The sequence below is a fragment of the Doryrhamphus excisus genome, chromosome 9 (assembly GCF_030265055.1).
Source record: "Doryrhamphus excisus isolate RoL2022-K1 chromosome 9, RoL_Dexc_1.0, whole genome shotgun sequence".
Taxonomy (NCBI): domain Eukaryota; kingdom Metazoa; phylum Chordata; class Actinopteri; order Syngnathiformes; family Syngnathidae; genus Doryrhamphus; species Doryrhamphus excisus.
This window is the reverse complement of record NC_080474.1, coordinates 8,081,205-8,100,744: the sequence shown is the minus strand read 5'-3', so window position 1 is coordinate 8,100,744 and position 19,540 is coordinate 8,081,205. Positions and strand designations below refer to the sequence as shown.

The following is a 19,540-nucleotide window of genomic DNA, read 5'->3' as shown; positions in this document are numbered from 1 at the left end:
GAAAGACTAATGCCTTTCGGAAATAAAATGTTCATTTACTGCAATGACTTTCCCACCAAATAAAGTACCGTACTTTTTGGACTATAAGTCGTTTCGGAGTATAAGTCGCACAAGGCCAAAAATGCATAATTAGGTAGAAAAAAACATACATAAGTCACACTGGAGTATAAGTTGCATTTTTTGCGGGTAATTTATTTTACACACGACTTGATCAAAACCGACATTACATCCTCTCCAAGTTCTAAAAATAAGTCGCTCTGGAGCACAAGTTGCAGGAACAGCCAACCTACAGAAAAAAGTGTGACTTATAGTCCAGAAAATACGGTAATAATCCATGTTGGCTGTGAAATAAACACAAAACCAAACATTGTGTGTTTATAGACGATGCCAGGAAATATCACACTTCCATTTTGTCATGAAATTTCCACCAACAGCCACCGCATCCATGAGGCTATTCCCAAAATGAAACATCTGGCGCTCCCATAATGATCAATAGGGAGAAAACACATTACAAGAAGCCGATCCATGAAGTGGGTCCCCACGAGAGGAGGAGTAATGACCGAGGAGCGTTGGGTTTGTACATGTTTGGATGTGATTAATAGGACATCACCTGTAATAATGACTTCCTTCCATTTCCAGGCACAGTAACAAATGACGTGCAAGCTGTTTCCACAACACACAGAAAAACAGTTCCCCCAGGCCCCCACCCTCTCACATTTGTGTTCTGCTCCCACAGTTCCCCCTGTCCACCTTGCTTTAACACTTCAGCCATGTCCCCAAGTCCGGACTCGGAGTAAGTGATTTGTCAGGCGTGGAGGCAGCAAGTAGCCTGTAACAAATCTAAGTGACAGGCCCCGAAAATGCAGATATACTCAATCACAAGGCTGACAGAGAGGAACAAGCAGCTTAGGGAGCTGATGAAGTCAAACAGTGTCCAAAAAGTGCTAATAGATGCTTCACTGACTGACACTGACATTTCCTACATGACACATTTGTCTCTGAAGTGCAAGTGGGCGGGTTCACGCTTATGGCACAATATCAAATTTTAACTCGCAATGTCACTGCTTTTCCTTTTTGACTGGACTAACATTTACTTTTTTTTTCTGTTGGGATAACGACAAGGAGAGTTAGTGATGCGTCAGCTCTTTGAAGGGAACAAGACGTAGTTTTTTTCCGGTTAAAGCCACACGAGATTGGTGAAAACGTGTGGTGGTGTGTGTGTTGACACTAAGCAGAAGGGGGGAGGGATGGAGGGAGCCCTGCAACAATTAATTCATGAAGAAACATTAACATTAGCACACATCAGTTTTGACTTCGGAAAACAACAATTCAACAGTTTCTCGTCTGACATGTTGTGCACCGAACCACTCACTGTTTGAGTTGGCTTCAAATTGATTTGGTCCCATCCAGATCAGGGGTCGGCAACCTTTAGTGATAGTCCAAAATAGTGCAAAACATCAGCTTAAAATACCATCTTATAAACTAATAGTAACAACAGTAACAACAACAGAATGAAACAAATAGAGGTGCAGTGTGTATGTGCAACGGATGGCTACTAGTGAGGAATTGACAGCAGGTTTGCTGGCTGATGCTGCTCAACTTGAAGTGATAGTTAGGCTTTTTTGACATAGAGTTGTATGACACCCACATTAGCAGTGAGGTCCGTCAACAGCGACTCTCCCCACTTAGTGTCCTGAGCCGAGCTCTGGTTGGATTTTGGTGCTGAGGAAAGTAGTTCCAGCTAGTTGCTGAGGACAGTTCGGTAAAGAGTTTGGCTTCTCAAAACAATTCTTAGGCTTTATTTTCTCTGCAGTCGTATCACTTCGCGTTCCCATCTGTCCATTGTTGTGTACGTTTTTCTCAGTGTTAAGATGCACAGATCGCGATCACTACAACGCCAGACATAGTGGTTTAAAAAGTGGTACATGTAATTATCCAGGTTGTGGCAACAAAAAAGTGTCACCCCATAAATTCCAACTATCAATCAGTGGACTTACGTTGTTGCCGTTTGGCGGGATGACCATTTTTACATGGAGAGCTCGGCTTTGAAATGTATGGCTACTTTTCAAGTGGTGAGTGGGATACTTCTCTGGCACATCTCAATACCCCCTCCCTTCCTTATGCTCATCCAATCACCAGTAAGCCAGGATGAATTCACGGTCTTACAGAAAGTCCAATTTTTAACTTTCAATCCAAAATGTGCATTTTCCCCACACGGTGTGTTTAAAAATATGTGCTTTACAAAAGGAGCCACAACAAAGAGACTGAAGAACCGCAGGTTTCCAACCCCAATCACTCAATTCATTCGAAACAAGCTTCATGTTATTTAACAAAGAATATAATCACTAGTTGCAGCCCTATGTTGTTTTGTTGTTTTCTCAAGGTTTTTTCACTGTAAATGGGAAAATATGTACAAATAATACACACAATCGGATTTGACCTTTTTGCCTGATTGACATGCAATTAATCTTAAGCTTGTTGCTGTGATTAATTGAATAATCAATTAAGCTCTAGACGGACGAAATCAATGTGAACCGAAAACAAACAAGTCGTGTTTTGGTCAGGATCATCTCCATAAAAGGCAAAGCTGATGTGTTTGACTATCATGTTTTACCTAAAACACAAAGACAGTAGGTCTGCTTTCTTCGATGACTAAAGAAAATTTAAAATATTCACATTTCAGAGGCTTAAATTGAAGACCAAAATAGTTGATTAATCATCGATTCATCAATTAATCTTGCAGCTCGAGATGAGACTTTGTGCTCAGTACTTTTGTACGTATTTGTTTTTTGTACCTGTTGTTTGGATCTGTTCCATGTCGAGCATATACATAGAGCCATATCATTAATATTTGATATAATTAAATTTTCCAAATATATAAGAAAAAAAAAACATAGAAGGAACCGTTTGGGGGACACAATAGCTGCTGCTTTTTAGGGAGCCGGCACTGTTAAAAGAGATGGAATTCCCATCACTACAAGAAAAGCGCTGAAATGTCAGTGTATACGTATGTATTTATGTATATATATATATTTTTTTTTTCAAAGCAATGTACTGCCATTGTTACAATGATATCTGGATTTCTTGTGTTCATGTGGCCATATCAGTGTTCAACACACAGCATAAAGACTTGACACAAGCACTTCATCACTAAAGCAAATGTATATTCCCACTCCTGCCGCAAAGATAGGGGGAATTCATCTCCTGTGAGGATTAATAAATAGTGAGGAAAACAATAAAAAAAAATCTACCCCTCCTCCCTCCCTCCTTCCACAACCCCACACTTCCCGTCCATTCACATGGAAATTGCTTCAGTCCTTTTAGTCAATCTGGCTAATGCAAAAATCATGTATGTCTGTCTTTAAATATTTAAAGTCAAACAGCAGCGCGATTGAAATACAACGCTGAAGAAGCATTACTCTCTTCTCTACCAGAGAGTGAGAGAGCCACGAGAGGCTATTTTTGATGACAATGTTAATCTCTATGCAAGAAGTTTGAGACAACATCAGAGCAAAAGGGTTTGCCGAGTAAAAGTACAGAACACACGTGAGCTTCCTGTTTTTTTTGCCTACTGGGAGCAGCCTCTGATATCTGACATTGTGAGCAGCGACGCAGGGAAGGAAACACACAGCCGTAGCGGGAGTGCTGGTGCCGCCTTAAACTTAGTGAGACGAGACGGCTCACCGATGGAACCAAAGTCATGAATGATGAATGAAGAAATGCATCATCGGTACCACTCACTCCCCGGAGAGGACTCCACACAGATGATGCCTGGAACTTTTCTTGTTCTTTTCATGTGTAAACAGTTTTGTACAAACAAAAGAAGCCTTGCAAAGGAAATAGATTTCCCCCTTTCAGATAATATATGACGAGCGAAGACGATGGGAGAAGTTGAAGAAACTTTCACACTCACCACAGTGAAATCATCCGCTGAGCAGTTCTGCCCGCTGAAGTTGCAGCTCATGAGCATCTCGTCCAGCTGATGTCCCGTCCTGTTGAAGATGTCCTGCATGTCAGGGGCAGGATACATGAGATCCGTGGGCTTGTGTCCATCCCTGTTTTTGGGGGGCAGTCCCGTCAAGTTAGCCAGGTGGTAGATGTCGGCATCAGTCAGCGCGGAGAAGCGGAAGCGGTTGATGTTGCAGATGGTGACGGCTGGGAAAACCATCTCTGGGGTCGCCTCTTCATTCAGAGCTGTGACATGGGGGTGCTCCAGGTAGGAGATAGCACACTTTGCCGCCTGGTAAACAAATAGTGCCAATGAAGTGAGAAAGGCGAGCGCCCACAGAGTCTGCCGGATGCCAAGACGACCAGAGACAAAGATGTGATTAATCCCATGTAGAGTGCAGGAGTTAGCAAACCCAGCCAAGTCCTTGGCCGGAGGTGCACAGCTCTCCTCGATCAGACTCTCCTTGTCCCCATCCTGCTTGTTTTTCTGCTTCTCATCCTCCTCTGCAAACTTGATTTTGCAAACAAATTCGATAGGCATGGGGGCAGCCAGGTCTGCGTTTGGGTTTTTTTATGGCAGCTATCAGCCCTGGATCACTTTCTCCTGTGACTTCCTTGCCGTTTGTCCTCTGAGCAAGAAACAACTCCAGAAAGAAGAGAGAGAAACAGAGGAGAGTGTGCTGCTTCTGCTGCCGATGCTGCCTGCGCTGTGACTGATAGTGTTGCTGCTGCTGCCTCTACCACGGATCCTTGTGACCAGAGTGCTGCCGCTGTGCTGCTTTGCTCTCAACACTTGTCTCACTCCTTGTTCAGCTCACACGCTCTTGCATATCAGCTGTAATACGGCCCCGTCATAGTCAAAATAAAAATAAATAAACACCTTACACACTGCCTAAGACCGACAGACGTAAATTCAGCGCATTGAGTTGGGCTAAAACAGGAACAGAGTGTTTAATAATTCATGAGAAGGTAACGTGCTGATTATTTCCCCCTCAGTGGTGCAAGTTGCAAGCTGTGGTCATCCCTATGATTCCGACAGACAACCCCCACACGCAGCCTTCCCTTCAAAGCCTGAATGTTTGGATGGCCATAGATCACAGTTAATGTCAAAGGTTTTGTCCTAAACATTCATAGATACTTCACAATTCACTTTCAAGTGAAATTCTCAATACCATCAGAATTGCCCCCATGTTTTACTACTTCAAGTCTATAGAAAAGGACAGGGTGAAAGCAAAAATGGAGAACGTCTTGTTTTGATTCTTGCTTAATGGGCTAGGGTTAAAAACATCAAAAACTTAATCGGCTTCGAAAAAACTTCAGGACCCATTAAATTATGATGCAAATCCAGATAAAATGCAAATTGGGAATGGGTTTTCTCAGTTTAGCAATTGTATCAAATACGTGATACAAGTATCAAATACTTTGATACTTCAGTGATAAGGTGCATAATTAACAAGAACACAGTAGATTTTGCCCTCTGGGTTTTTTTTTCTGTTGTTGTATATGATGTATATGATATGTATATGTAAATTACGCTGCTATATCAACATATGTCACTGTTTGAAAAAATCACTCTGATATCTGGTATTCTTTATGCTATGAGCTATGATTTGAAATAAATCACTTTTTCAAAATTTACCAGACACATTAGTTGTAACATTAGTCGCGATACAAGGAAGCTAAATGATCGGACAGGATTATATACGTACAATATATTTGTATGTACTAATAACTCCAAATTGACTGAACATGTAAATCAACCTAAAAGATACCACACATCGAAAACTCTATTTTACTAACACTAGTGTCTTTAAAAGTACACAGAGTCACACCGGACCCATGTTATTATGTGAAATAAGAAGCTTTCCACGCAAAATTCTCTAAAACCCAAATATAAGACAATTTGTCTTTTGTGGATGTACCATGTAGGAAAAAAGTACTGTTTTATATTCATGTCAATGTGGTAATTTTAGTTAAAATGGAATTGTTCTTTTGCTGCAGGTTAAAAAATGGTGTATGTTAGGGGTGCTTCGATCAATCGGTCACCGATCAGTATGGGCCGATATCAGTGAAAAAGGATGGTATCAACATCGTCCGATACTTTAAAACACCGATCCCCTCTGCTGATCAGCTACGCCCCCGCTGCAGCATCCATAACAAGCATGTCTGTCATGTGTGGGGCTTCCTGTCTTTGTGAAAGTGATAGATAGATAGATTTGCACCCTGCAAAACGTGTCTCAAAAATGTCCCACTGGGTTGCCGCTTTGAAAAGCTTAGATAGGTGCGACATTTGGGGTCGAGCACATGTCAAGGTGTGGTGAGTTTGGGGCTCGTCCGCGGCTAGGTCCCAACCCTCTGTACAGGCAAGTGTGGGCATAGTAATTTAGGGATGAGTAGGACCTCAGTACGGATTTGGGACATGCAGACATGATGTAGCACTTTTAGTGCCGAGGAACTTTCGTTGTGTGCGAGGTTGCGTTGGACTCCGGATGATGTGTGACGAGTATGACGTGTGATATTGTATCTTTTCTCCGGGCACAGAAAAGCGCATCTGCGCTTCCGTGGATGCGGCCGGAGGTGGATAAACCTACTTTTTATTCGAGTTTTCAATTAATAATGTGAGAAGACTAGAAATAAATGTGTGAAAATAGTGTGAAATACAAAAGGTGAGTTGTGGATATCAGCATTTAGTTCATGTCCTGGTAAGACAAGCTTATTGGCTTTGTTTAGCTTGAAATGAGCTATAAAATGAATGTTACAAAAATGAGTAGCTCTTGGCCATTTTCATTTTGTAAACTCTTGGTGACCCCTAATGTAGCCAGAAGTACATTTAATCAGTTATGTCATCAGTATTAGTATCGGACGTTTTGACAAATGGATTATCGGGATCGGTATCGGCAGCATAAAATCCTGATCAGAACATCCCTTGTGCAGGTCATTGACATGTCGTCACTTCCTGATGGACATGGGCGGCATGAGCTCTGGCTTTGCTGCCGGAGTTTTTAGTTTTTGTTGGGAACATTCCAGACCATTACACGTGTCAGCACCGTTACAAGGCTAGCTCGCAAGGTGGTGGCTAGCTAGCTGGTGGCAGCTTTTAGCCTCCATAACCCTCATAACATCTCTTAACCTTCGTGGGGACATTACGGGCTGTAACATCGAGTGGTGAGAGACTATATTCGATAACAACGAACACTAAATATCAAAGACAGTCGTAAAAGCAAGCTAACAGGCTAACAACGGTCGGTGTTGACAAGGCGTTTTTTAGCAACTGCAACTTTGCGGAGATCCAAGGGGAAGGGTTCACCCCACGGACAAAATAATGAACCTCTCAGCCCAAGTACCTCGGATCGAAGTGTACCTGGGAGCTCATGTAGCTCGGGCCGAAGCACTCCGGACACAATTATAGACAAGGAGAAAGTCTTAAAAGATCTGCCGCTGATTCCCACTGGAAGCGATCTCCCCCTGATGCCGCAGCCGCTAACGGAGAGTAGCATATTAGAGATGCTATCGAAGCTGCTAAATAAGGTGGATTACTTAACTCGGAGGACGGATCACATGGATAAGAAATTAAGAAAAAACAGCGATGAACTGCAAAAGATGACTCTGAAGTTGGAAAAATCTAAACAGAAGATGGATGAGCAGGTTCAAACCCTAATGAAGAAGATGATAGATTTGAAAGACACATATAAAAAATTAGAAGAGAGTAATACCAACATCAAAAAAGATAATGAGGACAAAGACAAATGATTCAGGAGCTGAAAAATACGATTGACGACATGGATCAGAATACAAGGATGAACTACATAATAGTGAATCCATCGACACTTGCATCCCACTATATGGCAGGAACAGAACCACACCCGTCGTCATCGTCAAGTTCACTAACAGGAAATTCAAGACCGCTGTACTAAAACAAGGAAAGAAGCTGAAAGGTACAAATGTCTACATGAATGACCACCTGACCAAACGTAATGCTGAAATTGCGAAGAAAACACGTGACCTGAGAAAGCAGGGAAAGATCCAAGCTACTTGGAGTGCCAACTGAAAAATTTTCATAAAGTTAAATGAGGACCGGAAGCCTGTGTGCTCATTGTCAAAAAAAGCGCGGATCTGGAACAATTCTTGACAATTCTTGACAATAGAACATTACCATTACCATTAAACATTACCATTATGACACAAGAAGATCTGCAACTGGACACCTCTGGCTCTACAAATCACAAACAATTGGAATTGGAAAAAGACATAGATCTGGACAAATTTTTTTTCACACATGACAATTGACTGGTGTTATTATACAGAAGAAGAATACAACAACAATTTAAATATTGGCAAGTTGTCAATCATACATATAAACTGCAGAAGCATGTATGCAAACTATGACAACATCAAACAATATTTGAATGTATTAAAGGAACCTTTCAAAGTAATCGCAATCTCTGAAACCTGGCTGAACGAGGATAAAGGCACGGACTTTGACTTGGAAGGTTATGAGATGACCTGCATCAACAGGAACAACACGAGGGGAGGAGTCGCCGCCCTGGAAAATAAATAAATAAAATAAATATCTGGGGATCACAATAGATGAAAATATGAGCTGGAAACCTCATATTACAAATATACAACATAAGGTGGCCACAAATACGTCAATATTGAGCAAAAATTAAGCAAAATTTGTTCTCAATCAGAAATCACTCTACACTCTTTATTGTTCTCTGGTTCTACCATATCTTACTTATTGTACAGAGAACATACTAACTCCTTATTTCTAAAATCACAAATACTTAAACTTGCTGATATAGTTCATTTTCAAACAGCTAAAATAATGCATAAGGCTAAAAATAACCAATTACCTTAAAATGTCATCCAATACTTCTCTACAAGAGAGGAGAAATATGATCTCAGGGAAGAACTAAACTTGAAACACTTATATGCTAGGACTACGTTAAAAAGCCATAGCATTTCAGTATGTGGAATCAAACTATGGAATGGATTGAGTAAGGACCTCAAACAATGCATAACGATGAGCCAATTCAAGAAACAATACAAGCAGTTGATGTTTGCTACATACAAGGATGAAGAGTCTTGAACCAGTCATGATGTGCTATATATATCACTATATTGACACTTACTATGGTACCTATTATGTCATTGTATGGTCATATCACCTCATACTTTGGTACGTGACAAAAAAATATATAATATAAATAATAAAATAATAAATAATAATAATTAAAAAAACTTCAACTATATTAAGAAAGCAGGAAGTGAACAAATGTAACAGTTACTGATTGTAAAAGTACCAGATGGAGGGGTAGGATTTAATAGGCTTTGCTTCTTCCTACTCCTTTTGGACATGTGGAACTGTGAACTGATTATGTGATGCATGTTCGAATGAAATAAAACCATTACCATTACCATTGTCAGCTAACATGTGACATGGGGGTGCAACATGTCTGTCAGAGATTAGAAAAGGAGACATCGTACAACTCAGTGTGAACACCCACTGCTACTAAATATGTTGAACTATTGATCCAGCTTTTTTGCAGTGTACTGTGTACAGTGTGCCTCAGACCTGCTAATGACTTTCACCAAGTTTTCAAACAAAATTATGCAAACTCAAGGCAGGGATGGGAGAGCCTTTTAGATGGAATTAGTCATGTGAGTCACATCACACGGGGCTATGACCTCCAGAGAAAACTCCCATTTAATTGTGAATTAAACCATTCTAATCACAGCTGCTGAGGAGCATTAGAATGCCACAAAACTGTAAAGGCTACAAAAGAACTCAACGTTAAGTGCCTTTGAATGCTCTTGTAATGATGTCGATGGCAAAAAAAAAAGAAGGAAGCCAGGGGAGTCATATCAATTTAGCAAAAGTGAGAAGCCACCTACAACTCTGCAACTCCTGTAGCTGAATCCTGTCATAGCAGCAGTTTTACCAGAACAGTGCTTTCAAGTACTAACCTATTACATGATTCACAGCGCCACGTCGAGTTTCTCCCGGATGACAGTTCTCTCTAAAGGAGAGCCCAGCCACCCTACAGAGAGAACTCATTTCAACCTCTTATACCCGCCATCTTGTCCTTTTGGTCACTATGCAAAGCTGAGGGCAGGAAAGTGAGGGTAGGAAGATAGATCGACCGGCTCAGGTCCCTCTTCACCACAATGGACCGATTCAGACGCCACACCAATCCGCCTGTCGATCTTGCATTCTATTCTTCCCTCACTCGTCACAGAGGAACTTAAAATCCTCCATTTGGGACAGGATGTCTGAGGGGTGTTGTAGATTATTTGACTATTCAACGATTTTTATTCGACTATCAATTTTGTAGTCGAACCATTTGAAAATGTCATGTGATGAATACTATAATTCTGACTAAATGGTGGTGGCTGAGCATACATTTTTACATAGAATGTATTTGTTTTTGTTAGAAATAGCCTATTCTGATGCACATTCAGACACAATGATGAGTGTTCTTTAACAGAAGAAGCAAGATGGACCCAGTGCCTCTTCCAGATATGCATTTTGTAGTGAAATGTAGTGTAGAGACATGACTAAACAGCAGAGTACCAGACCAACTGCGCAAAGGAGGAAGACGCTTTCTGTGTCACTAAATAAATAAAAGTACTGTTGTTGCACACCTACCATGTTTATTTGATTGAGTGTTTTAGCCTTTTTCTTTGAGGTGGAAAAAGTCGAAAATGAGATCTGTTTATTTGTTGGAATTGCCATTGCGGAGAGCTTACAAGAAAAAAAATAATATTAGTCAACATTGGACAAAATCCCAATGAGAACCCCAGAAATGAGAACACCGAGGTTCTCATTGGGAGTGACCAGGATGGATAGGATCAGGAAGTAGTATGGTATTTGACATGTTGGAAAATTTTGACATGTCAAAATTATGATGAAACCGAGGATCGAACCAACACAATGTTACATTAATGGAAAATGTGAGATAATTTTCCACCAGTAGGAAGTCCCAAATTAAATGCCAAATCATTGTCAATGGCAAACTGTCACATAAAATATGAACTCACAGCACACAGTGGAGAAAAAGGTCAGGCGTGATGTGTGATAGAAGAGTTTTCGCTCGTTTCGTTCTCACTGGGAGTGACCAGGATGGATAGGATCAGGAAGGAGTACATCAGAGGGACATTACATATTAGAGGTCTTGGAGATAAAGTCAGAGAGGCCAGACTGAGATGGTTGGGACATGTCCAGAGGAGAGATAGTGAATATATTGGTAGAAGGATGCTGCCAGGTAGGAGGCGTAGAGGAAGACCACAGAGGAGGTTTATGGATGTAATGAAGGAGGATATGAGGGTAGTTGGTGTGCGAGAGACAGATGCAGAAGACAGGGTTGGATGGAGGAGGTTGGTTTCCTGGGGGAACCCTTAAAGGGAAACAAACGTAAGGAATCAGAAGGCAAGGCAGTCCTGTTGAGTGTTCACCTGCAACATCTTGCCTGACCATTCTGTGGAGGAAACATGACTTTCAAACGTGGGTAGGACTTGGAAAATAAACGTGTGTGCATCTCTGTCCTCAACCTGTGACCTACCCACTCTGTAACTTGTTGCCAAGTAAAATATAATCACTCATGCATTAATTATCCAATGGGATGCTCTCACCTATTTGCTTTGTTAAATCCACTTGGTGACCTTTTTCTTGCCAGGCAATGAATAACAGAACAGGTGAAGTACATGTACATTGTACAAACATTTATCACTGAAAAGTACCCCTAACCAAACAGTATAGTGGATAACACCCAGCTACATTTTTGTTACACTGTTGAAACATTGTTTCAAATGCCAAACTACCAATATCAATGTCAATGTCATTTTTCCAACACAACATTTATCAATATTTCTATACATTCAGCCATTTGACCATTTTCTGTTTGCACATTAAAGTGCGGTTTCTGGTGTGCTCTGGATATTGTTGTTTTGGTGAGGTGGCCATGTTTCAGCTTTGCCTCTGGCAGCAAACACTGCAGGTCTTGCTACAACCACATCGTCTTTAATGTGGTTATTCCCAAAAGATGCTGGCCTTATTTACAATCTCACCGAGGGAACCGAAGCTTAGAGTCGGTGCCATGGCTGAATATCAAATGTAAATAAAAACACACAGACACATCTGGCACATAAAAACCTGAAGGACTGAGGGAGTGGATGGAATCCTACCGTATCTGTGTGCCAGATCCAATCCTACTCCAATACAGGGGCTTTTTTTGTTGTTCATGCCCAAAAACGAGACAAAATGGATGAGATGCTGCTGACCTTCAAGATATTTGTGTCTGAGTCATTTAGCAGGATCGTTTTTTATATATTAGCACACGGCTTTGTAAGACATGCTGGTCCATTTTAATGTATCTTTAGGTGGCAACATGCAGTTTAGTGATTCCATAGGTGCATTTCCTTTTCAGATACAAGGTTCTTCTCTGTGGACATATGATAAAAGCAGTTTAATTTTTTGAAACTGCTCGATTTAGTCCACTTATTTTGACATAGAACTATAAGATATGTAAGTATTATATGTTCCCAAGAAGAGCAAGTGATTATCATCTTACTTGAAAAGCTCCATCTATTAGATGTTCGACTGCTGATGTACAGCAACACTGTGACAGATAGAAGAATTAGGCTGACAAGTGCCTTGCAAGAGAAATAATGATTAAATATTGTTTAAGATAACATTAGGGCTGCAACTAATGATTTGTTTCTTTGTCGATTAATCTGAAACTTTTTGTTTCGCATTATCGAGTAATCAGTTAGGCTCTAGTCAGCCCAAATCAATATGAACAGTTGGTTTGGTCCGCTATGTATCAGACAGGACGCAAAAAAAGCCGATCACTGTTTTTCAAAGTGAAGCTGATGTGTGAGAATATCTGTCCTTGCCTAAAACATAAAAGATAATGGGTCTGCTTTCATGGATGATGAAATCATTTCAAACATATGCACACTTGAGAGGCTGAAATTAGAAGACATTTAGAAATTTAAAAATGAATTGAATATCAAATAGTTATTGATTGGGCTGCATGGTAGATGGAGTGGTTAGTGCACAGTCCACAGCTAGGACAACTGGGTTCGATTCCCCCCTCGGGCATCTTTGCATGTTCTGCCCGTCCATGCGTGGTTTTTCTCCAAAAAACATGCTAGGGTAATTGGCCACTCCAAATTGTCCATAGGTATGAATGTGAGTGTGAATGGTTGTTTGTCTATATGTGCCCTGTGATTGGCTGGCCACCAGTCCACGGTGTACCCCGCTTCTCGAGAAGTCAGCTGGGATAGGCTCCAGCATGCCCGCGACCCTCATAAGGATAAGCGGTATAGAAAATGGATGGATAGTTGTTGATTAATTGGATATTTTTGTTGTTGCCAGACGGTGGTCTAGGGGTTAGCGCGCAGACCTCACAGCTAGGAGACCAGGGTTCAATCCCACCCTCGGGCATCTCTGTGTGGAGTTTGCATGTTCTCCGGTTTTCTCCGGGTACTCCGGTTTCCTCCCCCATTCCAAAAACATGCTAGGTTAATTGGCGACTCCAAATTGTCCATAGGTATGAATGTGAGTGTGAATGGTTGTTTGTCTATATGTGCCCTGTGATTGGCTGGCGACCAGTCTAGGGTGTACCCCGCCTTACGCCCGAAGACAGGAAAAGCGGTAGAAAATGAATGAATGAATGAATGTTGTTGCCAGTTGCCCGCTTTCTAGTCGCCCTCCTGTTTAAATGGTTTTCCGTATTTTTTTTTAAACTTATGTTTGATATGAGGTACACAATTTCACAAATTTTCCCTTAGGAAAATGTTTGGAATCACAGCAACAATAGATTTATAACAGTTCAATAGACAAATGCTACTATTATAGTTTGTTATTCTTCTTTTCAAAGTTTTGATATGACCTTCCCTTGATCACACATCACTGTATTATATCGACTTTAGTCAGTCAGTAAATCAGTGATGTGTGCACCAGCATGTGTGCAATGTGTATTATAACAACTTCAGTTTAGCCACCTATTTAGCCACCTATTTTCATTAATCTTTGTCCTAGCTGTAAAATTGCTGCATTAAGATACGATCAAAATTGTGTTTTTTTGTTTGTGAGTCCATTATAAACATCAAATTTTCTGATGGCGGTGAGCTGAAAGGTGGAAAAAATTGCTTTGCAGCTATTACAATTCAGTCAGAAAGGTGCAGTCACAAGATAGGCCTGCTCCCTGATGTATTTGGCACAGACTTGTGATAAATTTGGTACACAATCAGCACAACTTTTAGACCTGCATGTGTGTAGCTTCTATTTGACAGGTATTAATGTGGCGAAAACAAATAATGACGGCGCTATGCAACAGAGGACGCTGCTGCCTCAGCAGTAACACATGCAGGTATCAGTGGTCAACAGGAGAGCCTGCCTGTGTACAGCCAAGGGAAATGTCAAATTTACATAAAAGCCACTAAATATTGTATTTCTTGTTGTTCTCGGCGCGGCGTGTTTGAAGGTATGCAATTGTGTAGACCGCAGAGCCCCGGCTGATATTTGTTCTTGTTTTTCCCCTCGAGTAAACACCACAGGTCACAGCTCAGTGAAGGCAGCATTTAGATTGAGCCGCTCTGATAAGGAAATGCACTGAATAGTTCCGAGCACCATTAAGTTACCATTGTATTTCTGCTACAAATATCCTCATATTCGTTTTTCTTTCACAAAACTTTTGTTCTAAAAAACAAAAAAAGAAAAAAAAACTCCCCTCCACCACCATTAATGTTGCACCTGTCATCATTAAAGTTGTACTTCTTTTGATTCACCTACACGATCTTTCAGGGGTTCAGCTTCACACACTGAATGCTACTGCTTTTTATGCCCTGGAAATATGTCTAATGTCTTTGTCTACCTTTTTAATAGTCGCTGCCATGCTCTAAAACCCACTGCTGCATTTATATGTGTTCTTGTGTAACCATGTAAGTAATCACAAAGTGTTTTCTATGCGCATGTACACTGTTTCCTCAATGTCACATTAAATTAATTGCCACCATTTTAGGTATGTAAATAACATCAAGACGGTATCAAACTGATGCATTGTGTTGGTGCTCAATGACTTGTTTTTATCCAGAAAGTAAAGTTTCATTTTTGTTTTGAGTTGGGGTTGATCAATATTATCAGCTGATACTGCTTAAAAATGATAAGATATCAGATTATATCGATAAGTTTTTTGTCTGCCAATAATATAGGCACTTGAGTGAGAGCTCATCAAACATCAATCTTAAACCAATCTGGACCGTTAGTGTCGCATCGGGTCATCTCTCAAATTGTAATCATATTGTAAATAGAGCATCGAAATTAGGAAAGTTCCACAATATTGGTTGATTGAATCATATCAATATTGCTTTTTACTGCCAAAAATGATTTCAGTGCTCAAGTAGGACCTCATCAAACTCCCACACTGATTACCACAGTGGACCATACCTAATTGTAATCACACTATAGGTAAAGCATCAAAACTAGGGCAGTTAGATAATATTAACGACAGATGTTATCGGCCAATACTGCCTTGAAAATTTGCTGACAAATATTAAAATTAGATTAGAATTAGATCATATCTGTGGCGTTTTTTTTCTTTCTGCCGATAATATCGATGCTTCAATGAGACCTCATCAAACAAAATATTGGACCGATCTGATTGGACATGTGCACATGTAATTATACTGTAAGCAGGGAATCAAAATTTAGGAGGTCAAATCATTTTGGCTGAGAGCTACAAGCTACAGCGATATATTATTGTAGCAGCTAACATGAAAAACTCATTTTATCTGGGGGACTAACATGACAAGTGTCCAGGCAGTCCGATAGTGTCTCCACATCATGCCATGTGTGTATTTTTGCCTTTAGACATGAGTAAATTAGCTAAAATGTTAACATGCTAACAGTCATCATCCTAGCACATAGCAAGAGAGCCTCAAGTTTAGAAAGTGCCAAGGTTGTCGTATAACCTCCCTATATCATGCCTCAAGTCCCAAAAGTGTCCAGGCAGTCCGATAGTGTCTCCACATCATGCCATGTGTGTATTTTTGCCTTTAGACATGAGTAAATTAGCTAAAATGTTAAAATGCTAACAGTCATCATGCTAGCACATAGCAAGAGAGCCTCAAGTTTAGAAAGTGTCATGGTTGTCGAATAACCTCCCTATATCATGCCATGTGTGTATTTGCCTTTAGACATGAATAAATTAGCTAAAATGCTAACATGCTAACAGTCATCATGCTAGCACCTAGCAAGAGGGCCTCAAGTTTAGAAAGAACCAAAGTTGTTGGCTTCATGATCAAAATTTCATCAGAGCTTGTCTCCAATTACCGGATAATGTGGCCCACCAAATACCTGCCTCAAAACGGGCATGAAAATGTAATTATGATGCGCTTCTTTCATTATCATTATCACCCCTGCAACCCTTGTGAGGACAATTGGTAGAAAATTAATGAATTAATGAACATAATTTAATGAAATGTAAATGGTTGAATAATGGTTGAATAATCCGATGAAGAGGAAATCGATGTTACTACAGCTGGAGAAAGATAGAGGTGATATTTTGTTTTTACAAAAGACTCATTAAAAAATAAATAAGGACATCAGAAATTAATGCAAGAAACAAAGTGTTAAATATCTTACAGATCATTAATAGATAATATAAGACCAACAATAAATTAAATTGACTACAATCAATAAGTTTCTGAAAAGGTCTTTGATTTGGTACATTGGACTTTTTTGTTTGGGATTTTAAACTGTTTTGGTTTGGGACCTGAATTTAGTTTATGGATAGAAGCATTCTATGGGACCCTATCATCAAGAGTTAATGGGACTTTATCAAGAGCATTTAAAATTCCGAGAGGAACCTGTCAAGTGACCATTTATTGCCATGATTGTTTGCCTTGTTTATAGAAGTATTTCTATTGGTAATTTGATAAAATGATATTATAAAAAGAACATTGGTAGCCGTTGATATTGTAGCGTTGCGTGTGTGTTGTATTCCGGGCTGTAGTTTCATGCATGGACGCTGGGGGGCAGTCATGTTCAGCTCGCGGTTTTGGAGCGGGCGTTTTGGGACCAAGGAGGAAGAACGTGAGCGAAAAGGGGGAAGTTCGGTTGCCGGGCGCCGAAGTTAGTGAGTTAAGTCTGCAACAGGCCAGTAAGTTGTTTCTCATGCTGATTGGAAATAAAAAACCATGCAACGATAGAGCCATCCTGACTGCCGTCATTCTACGACGCTACACTGGTGTCAGAAGTGACTTCGAACGTGAGCCTACTGTACTGTTTTGCCCGAGTCTTCGGCGGCGTCGAGTATGAGCCACCGAGGGGAGCCGCGTGTGAAGGAGGAGGTGGAGAGCGACAGCGAGGTGGGCGCTGCCAGTTGGGAAGGGAGGGAGCGCCGAGAGATGGTGAGAGCTTGTCGGGAGGCGTGGAGAGAAGCTGTCGGCATGTCGAAGCTGTCACCGGCGGCCAAGAATGGCGGCCTTGCAGCGTGCACAGAGAACACAGAGGACGGCGCACCACGTGCAGTTGCGGCCATGTGTCTGAAAACGCCCAAATATTCTGGGAAGGCTGACTGGGAGGCTTTTCACGCCCAATTTGAGCTGATTGCAAATGCACAGCAGTGGTCCAATAAAGACAAAGCTTTACAGTTGGCAGTGTGTCTCACGGAGGACGCCTTATCTTGCCTTTTGCTCCTTGACCCAGAGAGTCGCCATGATTATAAAGCTCTAGTGGGGGCGCTAAAGAGGCGTTTTGGACAGTGCGCACAACCGGGACTCCTGAGAAATGAACTGAGCTACAGGTGTCGCACTGCTGGAGAACCGCTGCGAACTCTGGCTTATGCCATTGAGAGCCTGTCAAGGCGGGCATATTCCCACATGTCGCCAGAGGTACAAAGTGAGCTGGCACGCGACCAATTTGTCAGAGCTCTTCGGCCCCCAGAACTAAGAGCTCAAGTTCATCTGTTACACCCCCGCACCCTGCAAGAAGCCCTAGAATTGGCTGTGGAGAGAGAAATGGTGGAGAGCTCCAGCGTGGCAGAGGGGAGGGTCCTGCCGCCCACAGCGAGGTCAGCAGCAGGGAGTCAAGAGGCTGACTATAAACCCCCTTGGGTGGCCGAAATCACAGAACTGATCAGGTCTGTGTCGCTACAGTCGCCACAACGCCCACGCCCTGGAGTGAGGGTATGCTGGGGGTGTGGCCAGCCCGGTCACTTGATCAGAGAATGCCCTCGCTCGCCCCAGTCGTCGGGAAACGACCACGGGCCCGCATAGTGGGGGATGTGCGGACCCGAGAGGCTAACACCCCACAAGCTGCTGTGTCTACCACCTCCAGGGGGTCCCAAGTGAGCATGGGCGTGGAGGCGATTGGAGCTGTGGGGCGCACGTCGGACAAAGGCTCCAGCTACGTGATGATCCAAGTGGAGGGCGTGTTCTGTCCGGCCCTCATAGACACGGGGGCAACGGTGACGCTGATAAGGTCTGACGTGTGGCCGAAGAACGCCCATCTTGAAATGACAGCGGTAGCTCTACGCTCAGTCACAGGAGAGTGGTCCCCTCTCCAAGGGAAAGGACGACTGGCACTGTCGGTGGGGGGCATGTCACTCCAGCACCCGGTATGGAAAGCAGCCATACAAGACCCGTGCATCCTGGGTCTGGATTTTTTGAAGGCGGCTGACTGTGTGATGAACATCGGAAGTGGGTGGATCAGCTTTCAGGGGGGTCCTGCCATTCCTATGACCTCCCTGGATTCCCTCGATCCCCGGGCCAAGCACATGGCATGTGCACTGGAGGCCGCAGGCCCACCTCCGCCTTCGAGGGAGCCCCGCCGACAACCAGAGACAGCAGGCAGAGACTCTGTGAAAGAGGGAGCTGTGGACAGGACGCTGTGGGAGTTGTGGAAAAGGAACTGCAGTGGCCTGACCCCCAAGCAAGAGGAACGGCTGCTAAGCCTGCTGACGGACTTCAGTGATACCTTCGCCAAGAACGACGATGAAGGGGGTCTCACTCATTTGACACAGCATGAGATTGACACGGGGGAGGCCAGGCCAATTAAATGCCGCCCCCGTCGCCTTCCCTTGGCCCGACACGCAGCTTGTGAGGAGGCTGTAGCTAAGCTGCTGCGAGCGGGTATTATCGAACCTTCCGACAGTCCATGGACATCGGCAGTTGTCATGGTGCCAAAGAAGTCGGGGGAATGGCGTCTCTGTGTTGACTACCGGACTGTCAATGGGGTGACCAAGAAGGATGCTTACCCACTGCCGCGCATTGACGAGTCCTTAGACCTGGTCTCGGGCTCATCCTGGTTCTCGTCCTTGGACCTCCGCAGTGGCTATTATCAGGTGCCCCTTTCCCAGGAGGCCCGACCCAAAACAGCGTTTTCCACCGGGAGGGGCCTTTGGCAGTTTAAGGTCCTCCCTTTTGGACTGTGCAATGCACCAGCAACCTTTTCGAGGTTGATGGACAGAGTGCTGGCCGGGGTCCCTCGCCAGCAGTGCCTCGTGTATTTGGATGACATCCTGGCCCATGGAAGCTCGTTCGAGACAGCGCTAAAGTCCCTGAGGGTGGTATTGGAGAGCAT

The 19,540-nt window shown here is 42.6% G+C and overlaps 1 protein-coding gene across 1 annotated transcript in view; it reads right to left on the bottom strand.

Moving 5' to 3' along the window:
* The window catches only part of asic4a (acid-sensing (proton-gated) ion channel family member 4a), a 138,806-nt gene extending 133,771 nt beyond the window's left edge, over nt 1–5,035 (bottom strand). Inside the window, exon 1 of the mRNA XM_058083063.1 lies at nt 3,914–5,035. Coding sequence (XP_057939046.1) covers nt 3,914–4,489 — 576 coding nt within the window. The 5' untranslated portion in view covers nt 4,490–5,035. The remainder of the gene's footprint in view (nt 1–3,913) is intronic.
* Between the last annotated feature and the right edge of the window lie 14,505 nt (nt 5,036–19,540).